Genomic DNA, 20,304 nt, shown 5'->3' on the forward strand with positions numbered 1-20,304 from the left:
TAATAGAGTGCATAACATTCTGAGAGAGATAGATAGATGTCGTGTGTAGAGGCTTAAGTGCTGTGAGGACATCATGTTGGAGGCTTAATGGATTTTTTACAACACTCAAAAAGAATTAAAATAGAATTTAATACTTCCTATATTTTGTCCTAGTCACTAGGACATCTACGGGGATTACAAAAACAATTAATGTAACATGCACATAAATATCATACAATACTAAGCCCAACCACGTGGGTGACACCTACTACTGCCCTTAGAGGTGGAGCGCCCTCTAAGGGCGGTAGTAGGTGGTCTGGAATGTAAGGTGGGACCTCTGGTGATGAGTGTTTCCCAAATCTTTGGAAGCTTAATGCAACCGTATTTATTAAGATTCTGTTGGTTTCTGAGAGCTGCTGCTTCTAAGAAAAGTCTCTCTTTCTTGAATTTGCTGTGGTGGAGCATGGTGGTTTCTTCCATGATACCCTGTGGGTGGTGTCCAAAACATGGTCAGCCAAGCCTAAATGGCCATAGTTGTGTTTACAGATGTAAGACTTGTGTTCCTCCAGGCGGATGGATGCTGATCTGCCTGTCTGTCCAAAGTACGCCAGCTTACAGGAACAGGGTACTTTGTAAACTCCAGGCAGAGAGAGAGAAGGGAGCTGATCTTTCGTAGAACGGATAAGGGTAGCAAGTTTGCGGTGGGCTTATATGCTCTGTGTAGGTTGTACTTTTTTAGTATCTTGGCTATTTTTTCGGATGTGCCATGGATGTAGGGTATGGTGATGGCATTTTTGAAATCTTGTTGATGAGAAGGACGGGGAATGGGGGAGGAACTGATTATTTTTTTGATACTGTGTTCGCTGTAGCCATTGGAAAGGAAAGTGCTGTGTATGCGGTTAAGCTCAGTAGTGAGGGCAGTTCCACTGGAACAAAGATTGTGGGCTCTCTTGGTAAGAGTTTTAATAATGCCATATTGTTGAGAGGGGTGGTGGGAGAGTTTGTGAATGTATCTGCCTGTGTGTGTGGGTTTTCTGTATACAGTGAAGGCAAGTGTATCATTAGGCAGGCGTGTGACTAAGGTGTCTAGGAAGGGTAAACAATTGTTCTTTTCCTTTTCCATAGTAAACTGGATTCTTGGATGTAGGCTATTGAGATGACTGAGGAAGGAGTCTGACGTGTCTGGGCCATGAGGCCAAATAGAGAACACATCATCTACATAAATGATGTAGATGATGTGTGTTCTCTATTTGGTAGCAAATGTATATTTTGTGCTGTATATATGTCAGATTTTAACAGATCTTTCTGTTTTCATAGGGCATAGTTACAATCATAGGGCACTTCATACATTCAAGCATGTGTGATAGAGGATGAAGTTTTTCCTTTGGTGAGCAGATCCAAGTAGCTAGTTTGAAGTGTTTTTTTTTTTATGTTGGGCCCATATACAGGAGGTTGGCTGGTCAACCTATAGTACGTTAGTACCGTATATGGGTGATGGGTTGTGAAAGGAGAAACTTGTTTACATTTGATTTGAATGCCTGTATATTGTATTCCTTGGGATATACTTCAGGGGGAAGGCTGTTCCACAGTACTGCAGTAGCAGGGATGAATGAGGAAGAGGAGAAACTTGTTCTTTGGGTTTCGAGGTGTACTGTGAAAGGATGTTGGGTGGCAGCTGTGCATGTTCCAATGGGCTTGGTACAGGGTGGGAGAATTATTGATGCTGTTTCAGATGAACCTTTCCCGTGAAAGTATTTATAGAATATACAGATTGCAGAGACCAAGCAAAAGTGGGGGGAGCGAGTTGGTCATTTATTAGTCTAATTGCTCTCCTCTGTATTGAGTCAAGCATTTTGAGGGAGCTTTTTGGAGCCCCACTCCAGATGTGAGAGCAGTATTCTAGAGCTGGACGGTTTTGTGTCTTGTATAGTGTTAACAGTTGTTTAGAAGTGAAGTAGCTTAAGCAAAAGAGAAAACCTAGTTTTTTGGAAGCTGAGGATGCAGTGGTTGTGATGTGTTTATGCCAGGAGAGTCTTGATGTCAAGGTAATTCTGAGAAGAGAAATTTCATCTTGTCTGTGAATTTGAGTGTTATCGAAAACAATGCCGGGGGAAAATGATTCTTTTTTTGTGAGAAATAAGACAGAACTGGGTTTAACTAGCGTTGAAGTTGACAAGGTTGTCTGAACCCCATCGGAGGATGGCTTGGAGGTCGGAATTAAGGGCAGTGGTGGTTGATGTTCTGTGAGTTGTGTAGGGTAGGGTTTGTCAAATGAAAGGGAGGAATGTAGTGTGCTGTCATCTGCAAAACTGTATATTGGATTAGAGGTCAACTGAAGTAAGTCATTGATATATAGAAGGAAGAGGGTCGATGAGAGTACTGAGCCTTGAGGGACCCTGGCATTAGTTGGATGGTGAGAGGATAGGGAGCCATCTACCACCACACATAGTGTGCGTCCAGACAGGAAACTGGCAATCCATCTGCAGAAGTCCTGAGATAGTCCAAATGATGGGAGTTTGCTTAGTAAGCCTTTGTGCCAGACTCGGTCAAAGCCTTTGGAGATATCAAGTGCAGCTACTTGGGATTTGCCGAATTTCTCCATAGCGTTTGTCCAATGATGGGTGATGTATGAGAGTAGATCTCCTGTTGAACGGCTTTGGCGGAATCTGTACTGGTGGTTGCTTAATAGCCGGGTACCTTCAAGGTAGATTAGGATTTGAGAGTTGATGATTTTCTCCATTACTTTAGATAGGACTGGAGTGAGTGAGATAGGGCGGTAGTTAAATGGGCAGTGATTTGTCACCCTTTTTAGGAATGGGTTGAATATAGGTCAGTTTCAAGGTTTTGGGATATATACCAGTGGAGTAAGAGAGTGTGTACAGGTGACATAGGATAGGAGTCAGTTCAGATGCATAGACCTTCAGGATAATTGGAGGAATTCCGTCTGGGCCAGGAGACTTTTTTATGTCTAATTTAGACAGCAGGTTTGTGATGTCTTTTTGGCTTGAACATAGTATACTGGTTATGTTTATGTTGTACTTCAGCTCTCCTTTTCAGATATGTTCCTAAATGTAGGAGATGGGCATAGTTGTGCTTTGGTCTTTTGTGTTATTGGGATAGGGGTGGGGAAGTAGTATTATTTTTTATCTTTTTTATAGGAATTGTAGCCATTGGCTTAAAAAAGTGTAGTGAAGGCAGTTGAGTTCTGTGGCAAGGGCTACATTGTTATAACAAATAGACCTGGCTCTGTGGGTTAGTGTTTTGAGAATTCCATGTTGTTGAGGTGAATGAAGCGTTATTATTTATACGGTGTGTTTAATCTGGCTTTCTGTAAATAAAAAAAAATAAGATAGTGAATCATTTTAAAGATGTGTGATTTGTGTCTGTAAAGAAAGGACAGAGTTATTTGATTTTTTTAATTTTATTTGTTTATTTCTTTCTTATTTTTTAATGTGAAGTATTTCAAGGTGTTGGCTATTTAGATGTGTTGGTATTGACCTTTCATAGTATGTATATATATATATATATATATATATATATATATATATATATATATATATATACATATATACACATGCTTGTTGAGGCTGTACATGCAAAATTACTCTTAAGAATTTTTTTAAATGTCCATTATTAATTGCAAAAATTAATCATGTTTTGGAAACATGAATATTAATTATACTTATTCATTCATATAATTTATTTTTTTAATTCTTAATTTTTATATTAATAGGGGAACGGCCGGATCCAGCCAAAATTTTTAATATTTCTAATATGGAAAATTTCAACATGTGTCAAGGAACAAATCCTCTAGTAAATTTGGTTAACAGAACTAATGTGCCAAGTAGTACAGGAAATAGCTTAAGGGATTCTAGCCCAGTTCCAGTTGAAACTTGCCAAGTGAGCTTTGAATATTCCTTTTAAAGTTTAATATAAATATGAAATTGCCTTGTATACTAAGTCGCAATTTATTTACCTATATGCATTTGTTACTATCTAATTTAGGATACTAGTCAGCAGTTAGGGAAGATAACAGTGGTATCTGTTCTTTCTACACCAGCAGCCTTCAATTCTCAGACTCCAATGGCACTTATAAAATCTAATGTTGATCCAAACATTGTTGAAACTCCAGAAGGTTATTCTACTATACCTGTAAATTTATCTAATAGGAACTGCAGCAATAGAGCTTTATCAAGGTTAGGTCGCAATCTCTTTACTGGCTCGAATTCTTCTTGTAGCCCATCATCACCAAGGTAGAGTATTTTTAGTTAGAGAAAGAAAAAAAAAACTTTTAAACATAAAATTTTCTTTGATATTATTGCTAGTCACTTGATAGAAAATAAGCTCATAATTAATTACTCTGCAGTATTTTGAATAACATACTTTGTAAACACTTCACATATTTGCTAATTGTTTGAAGCTTTTAACAGCGATATGGAGTAGTATACCATTTCCTCATTTTTTAAGTTATTATGCAGTGGGACATTTCCTCATTAATTGAAAAAATGTTAAATAAGACTAGACAGAAATAAACCTTATAATAAAAGATGGCATCAAAAAAAAAGGACAAAAGTGACTTGATTTTTGAGATATGTAATGAAGGCATTGAAGTTTAAGAAAGAAAACAACAGAGGGAATTGGAAATAAAGGATTGATGTAGTGGTATTAATTGAAACTTAAAAGGAGGAAGGGTGCAAGGAAGACATAGACATTTCTATATCTAGGAGAACAGGTAAAGGTGCATCTATAGTAGTAGAGAAGAAATATATCAAACATTAAGATTAATAGATTAGTGATCCTGAAAATACATGAAAAGGAGATAGTAATAGTAACTTTATAACCTGATACACATGCATGTATATGTGTGCATGTGTCAGAGTAATATAAATTAAAGAGAAAACTGAGAGAATGTACAGTGTACTAAATGGTATTACAAGATATTAAAGAATTGGCTCAAGTCACAAGTGCTTGACCAATCTTCAGCTGTTATCCATCTCAAAGTCAGTGAAGATCCAGCTTTGAATGATGTGGAGTAACACTGGAAAATATGAATAATTTCTTCTATCTTGGCAGTCATCTCAACAAATGTTAACATTGAAGAAATTCAGCATTATCTGAGATGTGCTAGTGCATCTTTTGTATGTTTGAGAAAATTAGTCTTTGACATTTCTATATCTGTGCTCCAGTTACAAGAAAATCTGTGTGCACAGATTTTCTTGTAACTGGAAGAAGTATATGCATCTACATAACTTCAGCAACATAAATAAGAAAGCTCTGGCTCTATATCAGCCAGAATGGAGAAGAGCAGTGTATGTTGGTATTTTGAAATTGTGCAGCATGCCACAGAGATGGAAAAGAATAAGCAAGTATCAGATGGGATGGGAAATACTCCTTGTTTCCTGGAATCACTTTACAATTGTGAAAGCTTGTGCAGATCACACATTGGCCTAATCAGGTATTTCTGGACTACTCCGGTGTGTGTTGTAGTAGTAGTAGTTCAAAATAAAAAAAAAAAAGGGAGCAATAGCAAGCAGTAAGACAGAGAGGCTAGATATAATACAATGGGGTAGCTTTACAGCTAGAAAGTTATTTTTATTGGGTTGGCAAATAAGTTCATTCAGTTTATCTGTTAGTACAAGTTTACGCCGCTTTGCCTGTCGCTATTGCGCAGTTGAAAGACAACATTTCACATAACCTTTCAGTGAATTTTCATTCGGCCTACTTCAGTTGCGTGTATGTAACATATTTTTCGAAATGGAAGGAAATAACATATATTACCGGCATATTTTGCTTTTTTATTTCAAAAAAGGCAAACGAGCTGCGGAGGCCCATAAAAAATTATGCAGCGTATATGGGGATGGTGCCTTAACAGAACGTGTATGCCAAAAGTGGTTTGCCAAATTCCATTCTGGAGATTTTGACGTCAGTGATGCGCCAGTCGCCTGATTGAGGTTGATTCGAGTGTTGTGAAGGATATTGCCAACAAAAATTCATCACAAACAGTGCGGGAGATTGCTGCAGTACTGAACATATCCCATACAAGCGTTGAAAACCATTTGCACAAACTGGGATATGTTTCAAAACTCAATTTTTGGGTGCCACATGAATTGACTGAGTCCAATATGACTGCTTGCATATCAATCTGTGATTCGCTTCAACGTCACCAAGAAACGACCCATTTTTGAAGCGGATGATTACGGGAGATGAAAAATGGGTCGTGTACAATAACGTGGTACATAAAAGATCATGGGGACACAAGAGCGAACCACTACAAACAACCTTGAAAGCGGAATTGCACCCAAAGAAGATCATGCTCTCTGTGTGGTGGGATTATAAAGGTGTTGTTCATTATGAGGTGTTACCGTCAGGCAGAATGATTGATTCAACCGTCTATTGCTCACAGTTAATGCGACTGACCTCTGCAATTAGCACAAAACATCCTGATTGGCAAATCGGAAAGGAGTTGTCTTTCATCGCAACAACCCCAGACCCCACACATCGTTAACAACCCGGAGTAAATTGTTAAGTCTTGGCTGGGATGTTTTGCCGCATCCTCTGTATTCACCAGACCTGGTACCATCCGATTACCACTTATTCCGATTGTTGCAGAATTCTCTGAACGAGAAAACCTTCGCTAATCAGGAGGCTGTCAAAAGACACCTGGATCAGTTTTTCACCAGTAAATCTCAGGAGTTTTATGAACACGGCATAATGAAGTTGGTGGACAGATGGCAAGAGGTCATTGATAAAGAGGGTCAATATATAACTGACTAGTATGTATTATATATATTAAATAAAATGTGTTTCATTCCACTCTGAAAAACCGAACAGACTTATTTGCCAACCCAATAAATACATTCAGCTCGCACCGCAGCAAAAACTGTTACAACAAAGTTACTCGCTATAACAAACTACCAAAAAAAAAAAAAAGTTGACAAGCCTGTAGCCACAGTAATATTCCAAAGAAAATTCATTATAGCAAACTATCCATTATAACAAACTATTCCTATGTGTGTGATGAGTCATCTGTAATATTTTTATAGTCAGATCAATTTCAAAGACAGTTGATCTGGAGTCAACATGTGACAATGTACAGAGAAATTAATTATGGAGCGTACTACATTCATCAAGTAGAAAATAAGATTTATGAAAGACTATCATCTTTGGAGAATTTGGAATCTCATCTCTTAACCATCACTGCTTCACAGCCATGTTACATGCTTCATCTATATGTGGTTAATCCTGTCTGCACAGTCACCTATGTCTGTTAATTGTGTAGTTTGTAGCTGGTTTTTGTCTTTTTTGTAGGAAGAAATTCCAGAATTTCTGGGAAGAAAAACCATGCCACCTCTATGTGAAAGCTGGTAATTCTTTCATTTGATTGCCCTTATGAAGATTCTTCATGTCCCAGAAGAACCCAGATCCAAAGTACATCAACTTCTATTTAGCGAACATCGCCTCCAAGGAGCATTCCATCTTTATATGCTCTAAAACCTTCTTATTGATCATTCTTGCAGTCCATGGGATTCTTAATAATAAATCTCCTCCACACCCATAATTCAGATGAATCAATTCCCTTTCTGTCTTTCTTCTTAATAATCCAGCTTTCATATCTATACATCACTACTAGAAATACCATTGCTTTGACAATTCTAACTTTCTTGGCCTTCTCACACCACTATCTGTCATAATTTTTGTCAGCCTTTTTCCCCCATGACTCCTTTTAATTTCATCTTCACATTTATCATCATTTCTGACTCTGGACCCCAGTAAATCATAACTTTCAACAATTTCCATTTTATCTCCCTCTATTATAAATTCATTTAAATCTATCACTTTTGTTTTGCTGATGTTTAAATTAAGCCCAGCTTTGTTACTTTCCCTGTTAATCAATAAAATCAACCACTCCAGATCTTCTTTAGTTTCTGTTATGAGGGTTGTAGCATCTACATATCTTAAATTATTTTTCTGCACCACTCTTAATTCCTACTGGATCTTTGTCTAAGTTAGCCATTCTCATAATATATTCACTAAATATTAAAAATATTGGATGACAGTATAAAACCCTGCCCCGTCTCTTTTTCCACTGGAACACTGTCGGTTTCTACAAGGCTGTTTTTACTGAAGCTTCTTGGTTGTCATGCAGCTCTTCTATCAATAGAATTAGATGCTCAGATATTCCCATCAATCTCATTACAATCCATAATCTGTTGTGATTCATGCAAACAACAGCTTTCACGTGATCAATAAACCAGATGAATACTTCCTTCTGAAATGCTCTTGTTCTTTCCGTAACCCATTTCATGTTTGCTATTTGGTCTCTAGTTCCTCTACCTCTCCTGAAGCTTGCCTATTCTTGTGTCATTTCTCTATTCATATATGGCTCGGCTCCAGCCTTTGTTGGATCACTTTCACAATAATTTTACTTGTATGTGAAATTAAAGCAATTGTTTTGTGATTTCAGAATCTCTTAGATTTTTTTTTTTTTTTTAATCGGGATGAATACTGATATTTACCAATCTCTGGTCAGTATATTTTCTTCCAAACCTGTTGACAAATTTCAGTCAATATATTCAATACTTCATCCTCAGCTGCTCTTTACATCTCAGTAAAAATATGGGTGAACACAAAATTATGATTTCTTGTTACACATACTTTTACTCATACTTTTACAGCCTGTTGAAAAATCTTGCTATAGTTACTTGGGATTCTTTGTATTATACATTCCAGATGGTCACTACACCTGCTTAAAGGTTGTTTGGTTCTGAGATTTTTTAATCTCAGTCCCACCTACCTATATTGTGCAAGGGATAGGCTAAAATTTAAACTGGAAACCATGCTCTAGAGACCAAAGTTTTGTTGAGTTACTTCATGCCTCCAGTTAGCTAACATCTCTTTTTGCAGTTGGATTCAAATCCAACCTTTTGGTTAGAAGTGGAAGCTCTGTCTTCTCACCCATCCATACCTGCAAGATTTTATTTAAAAAAAATAAAGTAAATATAGATCTGCACTTTAAACTTAATGAGATATACAAGCTTGTCTAGAACTGACTTTCACAAACATCCATTCTTTATGCTGATTCAGCATGTGAAAACCATGCTAGATTAATTTTAGCAGATGGCTGATTTTATTCTTTAAGTTTTATGAATAATGAAGTTAAGAGAAATTAAAAATAGGTTTTCCAGCTTAAAGTAACAGTAGCAATTTCATCCAAATTGATTTTGAAAGGTAGCATGAGTAGTAAATGGTTAATAATAACTAGTATGTTCATATACATAATTTTTTTTTCATTTGATGCCAAGACACAAAAGGTTGTAAACCTGTAATACATTTGTACTGTACCTAGATTAAGAAGTAGTAATCCACAAATATTGCTCTATAGACAAAACATGGTTTTTTCCAATCCATTCATACCACCAATAAGCAGGTGATAGTCTCACACTGGATGATAAAATTAATGTACCAATGAAAATTAATAATATGCAATATCATTAATTTTCATTGAAACAAATACCCTTCACCTTGATGCACATTGAGCTCTCTGTTTCAAGACAGTAAATATGTTACTATTTCATAGCCATATAACATATTCAATTTGCTTTTGAAACTTAGATTCTAATTTGATTTGCTTCAATCATCTGAATCAGTTGGCATGATGAAACTATTCAGAGAAGGATATGGACTCTTGGGAGTTATCTTTTAACTTATGTAATACTGAATTTTACTTGCCTATTCTTGTAATGCTGAATTGTTTGCCATATTGGCAAACAATTCAAATTAGCATCTAGTTTCAAAAGCAAATTCAGTATGTTATTTGGCTATGAAATCATAACACATATTTACTATCTTGCAACAGAAAAGAAGAAAATATTCATTGTTGTTTTAGTCAAATAGCAAACATTTTTGGTTTTGGAAGATTTATAAGTTTTGAAACTTAGTTTGCTGTTTGACTATAAAATGACAATACATATTTTCTTTCCTGCACTGAATAATTTTATACCAAATCGAAGCCATTCAGGCTCTTCCTCAACTGAGACAGTAGTCTTGGTTGAGGGAGAGCCTGAATATTGAAGCAGAGACATTATATTCACAGATAAATTTACAATAGCAAAGTTAAAGAGCATAAGATATGCTCACTAAGCACCCGCTAAAACACTTTTTTGTATTTTTAAAAATATCAGTAACCGTAAAGCAGTATAATGGGATAAGTGTTTGATAATGTGGAAATTTCCTCTAAGAACTAAGCACATTGCTTTTTCAATCAGTTCCAAATTTCTGGTTAGCATGTTGATGGTCTCACTATTTGTAATAAGTACAGAGCTGAATAGTCAGTATCTGATCCACTTTTAAAGAGTAAATTAAAGGTGTCTTACTATATATTTGAAAAGTGGGCATATAAAGTTGTAGTAGTTAGATTGGGAATTCTCTTCCCACCCATCCCAATAGTAATTTACTATTTTCGATTTTTTTAAGATTGATTTTCTGGAGTGAAACTTGATAAGCTTGCACATATAGTAAAATTAGTAGAATCATTATTAGTCATTGCTTGTTCAGTGTCACCCACCTATAGTGTACAAGGGTTAGTTATGCCAGAAATAAGCAGGCAAAAAAGTGGCAAGAAAGTTATTTGTCAGCTAACCCAGCACTTCCTAAATGTTATTGATAGGATTGCTTCAGTGAACTCTTTAATTACATTATTGTCTCAGTACCTATGTGCTTGCTACAAGATCTCAAAACTGATATTTGTAGCAAGCACATAGGTCAAAAATTAGGCATGGCTGTCTACAGGAATGAAATATCTGCTATTGCCTGTTGTTTCATGTTGAGAGAGATAGAGAATCCACTTCTGTTATTTTTGTCTAACTGATTAGGCATTGAGAAAATTTTAACCAAAGGTTGCTACTGTTCGATAAGTATTGCTTTTATGCAGGATCATTCTTATCATGTTGTCTTAGCTTTAGACTTTAGATTTTACTTTTTTTTGGAAGAAATTAATATATGAATGATTTTTTTATGACACTTTTGTAGTGTGTAGATTAAATTTTTAATGTAACTCCACTTTTTTTGATACCAATATATATCAGCAAAGTTTAGTGTAAATCCAGTGTCCCTGTATAACTACATCACAAGGGTGATGAATGTTTGAAATTACTCATTAAAACTTAAGATTATTGACCAAAAAAAAAAACAGACCTAGCTATTTGTGTAGGGAAAAAAGATTTATATATGTTAGAACTTATACATTTTTATTTAAATGATTTTATGGTTTTATTGCTCTTAGTAATAGTGCCAAAGTAGTATAAGATTGAAAATAAAGTGAAAAGTCAATAATGCACATAAAAAGAAGTAAGAATACCCCTCCCCAAAAAGAGCTACTGTATATGACAAGCAGTATTGAGTGTATACCACAGGATTTTTTTAATTCTTTTCATTTTTCATTTTATTTTATTGTGTTGTTATTTTTCTGTGTATATTTATTGATTCATAACTTTCTGCATGAGTTTTAATCTTTTATAGTAAAAGATCTTCAGTCCCATTATTACGGTCAGTACTAAATTAAAAATAAGAATCCTCTAAGTAACTAAATTTGAAAGTTATATGACAGTCATCTTTTTAAGAATATTCAGATATTTTTTCTAAAATAAATTTAACATTTGAAGTATTAGCCTTATGGATTGATTATATATACTGGGACAACTCCATCTTTACCATGCTTTTCTCTTACATATTAATATTTAAATTCTTACGTTTATTATAGCTTTGGAATCCTCCCTTTGGATTTAAACAGTCCAGTTGGAAATCACATGAACAATAATAGTTCTATTGCATTTATTACACCTTCTCCGTCTTCTCCTCTAATTGATGTTTTAGCTGGTGAGCGTGGAGCACCAAAAAAGGTAGGCCATTATGGAAATCTGTTTAAATGTCACATGTTAGGGTTAAAAGAATATATCTGTTTATAGTTGGTATATAGTATTGAATGAGATTATTTTTATATTAATAAATTATCACATAAAGAACAGTTAAGTTTTAGAGTAAATTTATTATTATTGGCCTTCCACAAGTAGATACATTTGGCAACAATGTCACAAACTCCATAAATTGCAAAAACTCATATTTATAACTACTACCAAATGTGTTACAGACAGTGTTATGTTTGTAGAAAACTTCTTCAAGTGTCATCCCCTAGAAGGAGGTTAGCAACCATGTCACGGAACCTTTTTCTTTCTTTTGCTGCTCTGGAACATTTATGGTAATTCAAGCGAGTCCAGTCCTTAATGTCTTCAAACCACATTCTCCTGGGTCTACCTCTCCCTTTCTTTTTCCATCCAATTTCCCTTCTAATATTAATTTCTGAATGCCTTCTTGTCTAGTTAGATATCCAAAATATTTAAGTTTTCATGAATGTTCTTTTCATTTTTGCTTTCTTTAAAACATCTTCGTTTTTCATTTTCTCTGTCCATGGTATTTTCAACATTCTTCTGATGGTCCACATTTCGAAAACTTCTAATTTTTTCTCTGCTTCTTTATTTAGAGTCCAAGTTTCACTGTTGTAGAGAAGGCTTGGCCAGATATAGCATTTTATTAATCTTTTTCTTGTATCTATATTAATGTCTCTGGATGTTAGAACAGTTTTCATATCAGTAAAGACTTTTCTCATCATCATCATCATCATCAAATTCCTGCCATGTACCCTCAAGGGGTGTACAGGATAATGATAGTACTACATGAAAAAAATTATATCATTACTAACTTCCTATCTACAATTTTCCTCCAAATCAGTCTGTTACTTGTCAAGACTCCAACATTATCAGATCTTATATTTCTATCGTCTAAGGCACTTTGTGCCGTATCAATCCACCTATATCTCGGTCTTCCTCTGGGTCGTTTTCCTGCCAACCTGGCAGAGAACACTTGTTTTGCTAATCTTTCCTCTCCCATTCTATTTAAGTGACCATACCACCTGAGATTAGCTCTGCTAACACATTCCTGGATGCTGACAATGTCAAGTTCTTTCCTAATATCCTCATTTTTAATATGATATTGCCATTGATGCCATCTGTTCACGCCTCTAATCTTTCTCAGGACTCTCATATCTGTGGTCTCTAGTCTTTGGTCAATTGTTTTACTTCTGACCCAGCTCTCAGATCCATAAGTTAAAACTGGTTTCAACACTGTCTTGTATACAGCTAATTTAGTGTTCCGACTAATTTCTCTCTTATTCCATATGAATTTATTCAATTGACTTCCCACCATACCAGCTTTGCTGATTCTGTTGTCTATTTCTATATTTAATTTACCATCTTCAGTAAAAATCGTGCCTAAGTAGCTGAAATGTTTTACTTGTTCCACAGGTTCTCCATTCACAACACAGTTGACATTTTCAATGATTCTGCCTATTTTCATTGTCTTTGTCTTTTTATTGCTGACCTTCATACAATATCTATTACAACAGCAATTGAATTTAGTCAGAGAATCTTGCAGACTTGTAGCGGATTTATTTAGAAGTATAACATCATCTGCATAAAGCAAAGAGCTGACATTAACATCTCCAATTTTCATATCAGGTTTAATACCACTTTCCTTCATAATGTGATCCATATAGATAATGAATAACAGAGGGGATAATGTACATCCTTGTCTCACACCAGATTTAACATTAAACCATCTTCCTGTACTTCCTTCAATTCTAACTGCTGACTTACAACTCAAATAAAGACTAAGTATTGCTTGATATAATGCCCCATTGACACCATATAACTGCAGCGTATTGAATAGCTTCTCTCTTGGCACCTTGTCATATGCCTTTTCCAAATCGACAAAACTTAAATACAGATCTTTGTTATGTTCCCATGCTTTCTCGACTATTTGTCGTAAAGTGAAGATCTGATCCTGACAGCCTCTATTTGGCCTGAATCCAGCTTGTTCTTCACCAAGCTTTTCTTCCACAATTCTTCTCAACCGTTTCTCAAGTATACTTGCATAGATCTTGCTAGGAACACTCAGTAGGGAAATACCTCTGTAATTCTCACATTCAGTTTTATTTCCCTTTTTATATATGGGTACTATGAGAGCTCTACTCCAATCATCGGGAATTCGTCCCTCTGTCCAGGCTTTCTGAACTACGCAGTGCAGCTGCTGTAAGACTTTTATACCACCATACTTCAGCATATCTGGTCGAATATCATCTACTCCTGCTGCCTTTCCACATTTCAAGTCTTTGATGGCTTTTCCTACTTCAAGTATGGATATGTATTCCTGACTGCATGCCTGGTCAGTGTTTTTTATCACTGTGCTGTCATCACTGCTTGTTTCATTTAGCAGTTTTTCAAAGTAATTACTCCATACTTCAAGGATATCTTTTTCTTCTGTTTTCATGTCACCTTTATCATCTCTAACTCCTTTTACAGCACTCTTTCTTCCATTCCTAAGCTTCTTCAACAACCTCCAGAATATTTTGCCACCTTCTTGATATTTATTTTCTATATTCTTGCCAAAGTCCTCCCATGACTTTTGTTTAGCTAGTTTTACACACTGTTTAGCTTTCTTACATTTGTCTCTGTATTCTGTAAGAGTAAAAGCTGACTTATTTGCCAGGAACTTTTGATATGCTTTCTTCTTTTCCTTCACTGCCTCTTTAACTTCCTGTGTCCACCAGGGAGTTCTGATTTTTTTATCCTTGCACACAACCTCACCACATGCCTCTCTGGCAGAATCAATCAATGTTTTCTTCAGGGTTTGCCACTGAATCTCCAAGGTTTGATTCCTGTTCTCAAACTCTTTCATTTTCTTTTCAATAATCTTTCTGTATTTTAGTCTACAGTTCACATCTGAGAGCTGCCCAACTTTTATTCGCTTTAAAACTTTCTTACATGTTATTCTTTTCAATATGAAATTCAATTTTATCCTGCTCAAGACTAAATTGTGATCACTTCCAATTTCAAATCCTCTGTACACTCTGGTGTCCTGTACCATGGAGAAAACATCACTATCAACAATAACATAGTCAATGAGACTTTTCTTATTCCTAGCCTCTTCTCTCCATGTGAATTTGTGCACATTTTTATGTTGGAACATGGTGTTAGTAATAACCAGTCCATGTCCTGAGCAGAAATCCAACAGATATTTGCCATTATTATTAGCTTTGATCTTTTCTCCAAATTTTCCCAAAATATTTTTGTATGTCTCACAATCATTTCCTACTCTGCTATTTAGATCCCCAACAAGGACCAACTTTTCCTTTTTCATTGTGTCAGTTGCTTTTTCTAAAGCCTCAAAAAATTCCTCCACTTCTACCTTAGTAGAACCTTCTGTGGGACCATAGGCACAAATAAGTCTCATTGTCCAGTTCCCCATTCTCATATTTGCCCACATTACTCTACTTGAGACTGACTGCCATTCAAGAAGATTAGCCTTGTATTTTGTGTTGAATACTATGGCTACTCCTTCTTTTCCTTGATTGTCATCAAAGGCTTTTCTTGCTATCTCTATTCCTCTTTTTATTTCTTTAAGGGGGAATTTCCTCTATCTGTAAACATTTGTCCCAAATATATAAAAGACTGAACCTGTTCAATTTTCTTGTGGCTAACATTTATGTCCAGAATGTATCATTGTGAGTCATCATAGGGGCATAAACTTGGATAATTATGATGTTAAAAGGCTTTGTGGCTAATTTAATAAGTATTATTCTTTCGTTTAAGGGCCACAGCCCCATATTACAGATTTAAAGTCTTTCTTAATCATGAAACCCATTCCATATTCATGCTTCTCTCCACCAGAATATACAAATGTAAAGCTATCTTTTTCTAGTTTTCCCATGTTAGGCCATCTTGTTTCACTGATTCCCATCACATCAACTTTAAGTCTTTTATTTTCTGTATAAGGTTGTCAAAATTCCCTAGTTTATATAATGTTATCACGTTCCAAGTTCCAAAACTAGAAACTGCGTGGAAAAAAAACTAGAACATCCTAAAAGAAAGCCAATCAAAGATTCATTAGTTTTTGGGTGGTAGGCATAAATGGGAATTGTACTGACTAATTTGATTAGTAAGTAGTTTATTAGGGTAGTATTATATTTATAGTTAGGGTCAAGATCTGAAATTTTTATTGGCATGGATAGCAAACTAGAGTTTGGAAATAATAAAGTTCAAAAAAAAAAAATTAGAATTTGGGTTGGAAGGAAAGATTACATGTGATATTGTTACATTTTAATGTATACTAATCGTATGAAGCATAAAATAGCTAAATTAAAGGAGATTGACAGATGATAATATAAATGACTGAAATAGCACAGTATACTTTAGGAAGAAACATTGAAGTTTAGCTGCATATTAGGTTAGCCAGTGGCAGTCATGTATATGAAAATTATTTAATTGAGGAGAATTACTTGGTAGTGGTGCTGTATAATTTCATTAATATAATTCTTATCTAATCAGATTTCTAATCAAAGTGAATCTGGGGTCAAGTAATAGTACTTAACTTGATTTTAAGTTGGCTAGGTTTTCTCTACATAACTGTTGCTTTATTAATTGATATGGTCAGTTTGTAATAACTGCAAATATAGTGGTAGATCCATTGAGATGAGAATAGCTATAAGATGTGTAATGTTTTCAAAAGATTTAAAAATAAAACCAAAGGAAATTTATGGCAATTTATTGGATTAGGGATGAAGGTATTCCATATAATGAGAATGCACTCATGGATGGGAAATATTCACACTAAAATGTACTTTGAATAATGTCATGTTATTAAATACTAATGCTTAAAGAATTAAGTTCTTAATTTAAAATATTAACTGGAAAATTTGAACCATGTATTGTTGATATCAAATTGCATAGTGGTGATTAATTTGTAAGAAGAAAATCAAAGTGCATAGTCTGAAAACAAAAACATATAGCAAAAAAGAAGGACATGTTATTGTTTATCACAGAAGACTTAAGACTGTGAGATTGAAGATATATTGAATTATTGCTGTTTGAAATAGGAGTTTGACATAGCACAACGCTTAATAATCATGAAAAGTGTACAGCTGAGGGCAGGAGTGTGTTTATTGTATTGCCAAAAGTAGTAATAATGTAGTTGATTAGACACTTAATGAGATAAAGAAAAATATTGTGAATTAGGAGTAGAAACAGCTGAAAACAAGGAGTAGTAATTGTTGGGTTAAGTTTGTGATAAAGTCTTCTGTTTTAAAGTACTGTGCTAAAGTGTAGTAATTGATATATATTAGTATATATTATGTTTTTATATAATTGATATATATAAGTATAAATATATTTTATACTTATCCATCACTAATTTCTATGGTGTTACTAAATCTAACATCTTAACCATCTCTGTATATGAATGAACTTGCCAGATGGGAATAAGATGTTGGATTTCATAACATTATATAAATTGTGGTGAATCATATTGATTACTGCAACAGAAGACGTTTTTCTGGAATTAGCAGCTTCTCTTAAAACCAACCTAACCTGAATAATTACGGATGTGTGAAACTCCCACAGTATGGAAAATAGTGATTTTAAAGCCGCATAACAACAGCCAATGCTACCACATAGACTGAAAAACTCCTTCTTTTGTACTGCCTGTGTGTACGTTAGTTTAATAATGTATACTTTTTTTACATTTCTCCCATTTGTGAAAGATTGAAAATTATAGTACTGTGTATAAAATTCCATAGCTTAACCAAATGATTATGGTAGTGATCTGGGGAATTTTATTATTTTTTTTTATTAATTTATTTATTGTATATGTTTATTTATTTTTACATTCAAAAACCCTACTCTAGAGATGACAGGAACTCTTTCAGGCCACTTCATGCCTCCAATAAGCAGGACAGTTGTGTCACAACACAGCAGATAATAAAATTCATCTCATAATTACAAAGATAATTACAGACATCCTTTGCTGTTAGTTGGTGACCACTTGGCCAACCAGGCTGACAGTATTGCAATCATTAAACCATTATTTAATTTCATTCCTGTATGCTGTGATTAATATTTTATACTTATCCTATATCCACTTGATAGCACATAAGTGTTGAAATAGCTCCTGCCTATGCCATGGCAACAACCCTGTATGTGTTCAAGAAATACTACATGGATATTCTCACAGTTCTTAACAAGGACACATGCTATCGTGTCTGGGGTAGCTGATGCATTGAGAGCTGCAGTCTGGCATCTCGATGAGAAATATGCTACAAGGACTCTCAACATACTTCAGCTTAACATCAATGGCACTCATAAAAAGATGGAAGAGCTTAAGAACATTTTACACAAATATTACATCCACGTAGCATGTCTATTAGAAACGAAACAATCAAAATCTCTAGCTTCAAATCAAAGGTTATTCAACACTAAGGAAAGAGAGATTGGATCATTCTGCAGAGGTCTAGCTATACCTGTTAAGGATCCAACACATTAAATATAAAGAAATCATATCAACTACATATGGCAATATAAATAGTAACACAGAGGCTCAAGCACTTAAGATATTTCTACCAAAACGCATTATTACAATAATCAGTGCATATCACCTAGATCACACAGATATAAATACAGAACTACTTAAACAACTAAGTCAAACAATGTCAGATACAAAGAGCCTGTTAGGAGATCTAAATGCCAAAAGGACTATATACCATTCATAGCACATTTATGCTTTACAGTCTCTAATAACACTCAAAATCCATTTCATTTACACTACCCTGCAAATCATTCTTTCCAGCTAGCACAGTCACTCAAGCTCATTCATTTCCCTTGTTCCACATTTCTACGCTTACACGAGAATGAACCAATTATGTTCTTCGAGACCATCCCCAAAATTGCACCATACACCTATCTTGAGAACTCATACTCATAAATCCACCATCTAGTTCTCATTTCGCTGCCTAGATAAGTTCTCTCTTCCACCAAGCAGCATAATAAATTTAGTTTAATCCTTTATCCAAGTGTAAGCAAACAAAGTTTTTGCCTTAAGTATCTTCAGGACTGAGGCAACTTATGGTAAAGGTTGACCAAGCTCTCTTCACTACTTGTCTTAGTATCTCCCATAATGCAAAGCACATCTCCTTGGAGACATGTATAATGCTATGCATTAAGGGAAGGGCCACTACCCAGATCGATTTTGACCTTTATTGAGGTCTCGTCAGTGGGAGCCAGACTCAGAGGTGGTGATACTAAGGTGGAAACAATGGAGAGGTCATATTTACCTATACAAGATGCCAGAAGATATCTCCCCATAGTATTAAATTACTCTTTTGAATTTAAAGAAAGATGTTGGAAGGCGTTTTTTTTTTTTTTTTTTTTTTTTTCACTCGGTTAAATTGGTCTGGGTAGTGGCCCTTTCCTTAATGCATAGCATTATACATGTCCACAAGGAGATGTGTTTTGCATTATGGGCGATACTAAGACAAGTGGTGGCGACAACTTGTTCCACCTTTACCACGAGTTGCCTCAGTCCTGAAGATACTTCATGCGCAAACTTTGTTTGCTTACACTTGGATAAAGGATCAAACTAAATTTATTATAGTCTAACCAAGTGGGGGGGGGGGGACTTCCAACATCTTTCTCTAAATCCACAGTAATTTAATAAGGTGAGACACTTTCTGGCAACTCGTATAGGTAAATATGACCTCTGGGTCTGGCTCCCACTGAGAAGACCTCAATAAAGGTCGAAACCAGTCTGGGTAGGTGGCCCTTTCCTTAATGCATAGCATTATAGATGTCCACAAGGAGGTGTTTTGCATTATGGGAGATACTAAGACAAGGAGTGATGAGAGCTGTCCACCTTTACCATGAGTTGACTCAGTCCTGAAGATACTTACGGCACAAATTTTGTTTGCTTACACTTGGATAAAGAAGTAAACTAAATTTATTATAGTCTAACCAAGTGTGTGTGTCGGCGGGGGGGACTTCCGACACCCAGCAGCATCTGGGCATGTTAGGTTGGATGAAGTTCATTTGCGCACTTCCTTCCATTTTTAGTCACAGTTACTCTAAACCCTGTACCACCCCTCGTTGTCATTACATATTCAGATTTTACATCTTTGACAACTAAACCTGTAAATAAACTTTTTTTTTTTTTTTTCATGTCCCATTATTCTACATTCCAATTTTCTGCTACAATTAATCATCTTTGACTTCTCATTTATTCAATGACCAATCTCTCTCTCTCTTTCCTAATTGCTGTAAATCACTCTGCATCATTTCACTCTTCAAAACAATAGAATGGATCTCAAGTCTTGTGTAGATTTAATGCCAAAACTGTAACCCTTACATTAAAAATATTGGATTCTTTCCAAAGAAACATTTGGAAAATGCC

General features: G+C 35.2%; 1 protein-coding gene across 2 annotated transcripts in view; it reads left to right on the forward strand.

The window, feature by feature from the left end:
- Positions 1-20,304, forward strand: part of Cdc27 (cell division cycle protein 27) — a 392,586-nt gene that overhangs the window by 138,427 nt on the left and 233,855 nt on the right. For both annotated transcript variants that reach the window (XM_090405839.1, XM_090405840.1), the window contains exons 6-8: positions 3,713-3,879; positions 3,985-4,232; positions 11,738-11,876. In XM_090405839.1, the coding sequence (XP_090261965.1) occupies positions 3,713-3,879; positions 3,985-4,232; positions 11,738-11,876 (554 nt within the window). The remainder of the gene's footprint in view (positions 1-3,712; positions 3,880-3,984; positions 4,233-11,737; positions 11,877-20,304) is intronic.

Source organism: Typopeltis vanoorti, chromosome 15 (assembly GCF_054136105.1).
Source record: "Typopeltis vanoorti isolate ZY-2024b chromosome 15, IOZ_Tvanoo_1.0, whole genome shotgun sequence".
In the NCBI taxonomy this organism is placed as follows: Eukaryota; Metazoa; Arthropoda; class Arachnida; order Uropygi; family Thelyphonidae; genus Typopeltis; species Typopeltis vanoorti.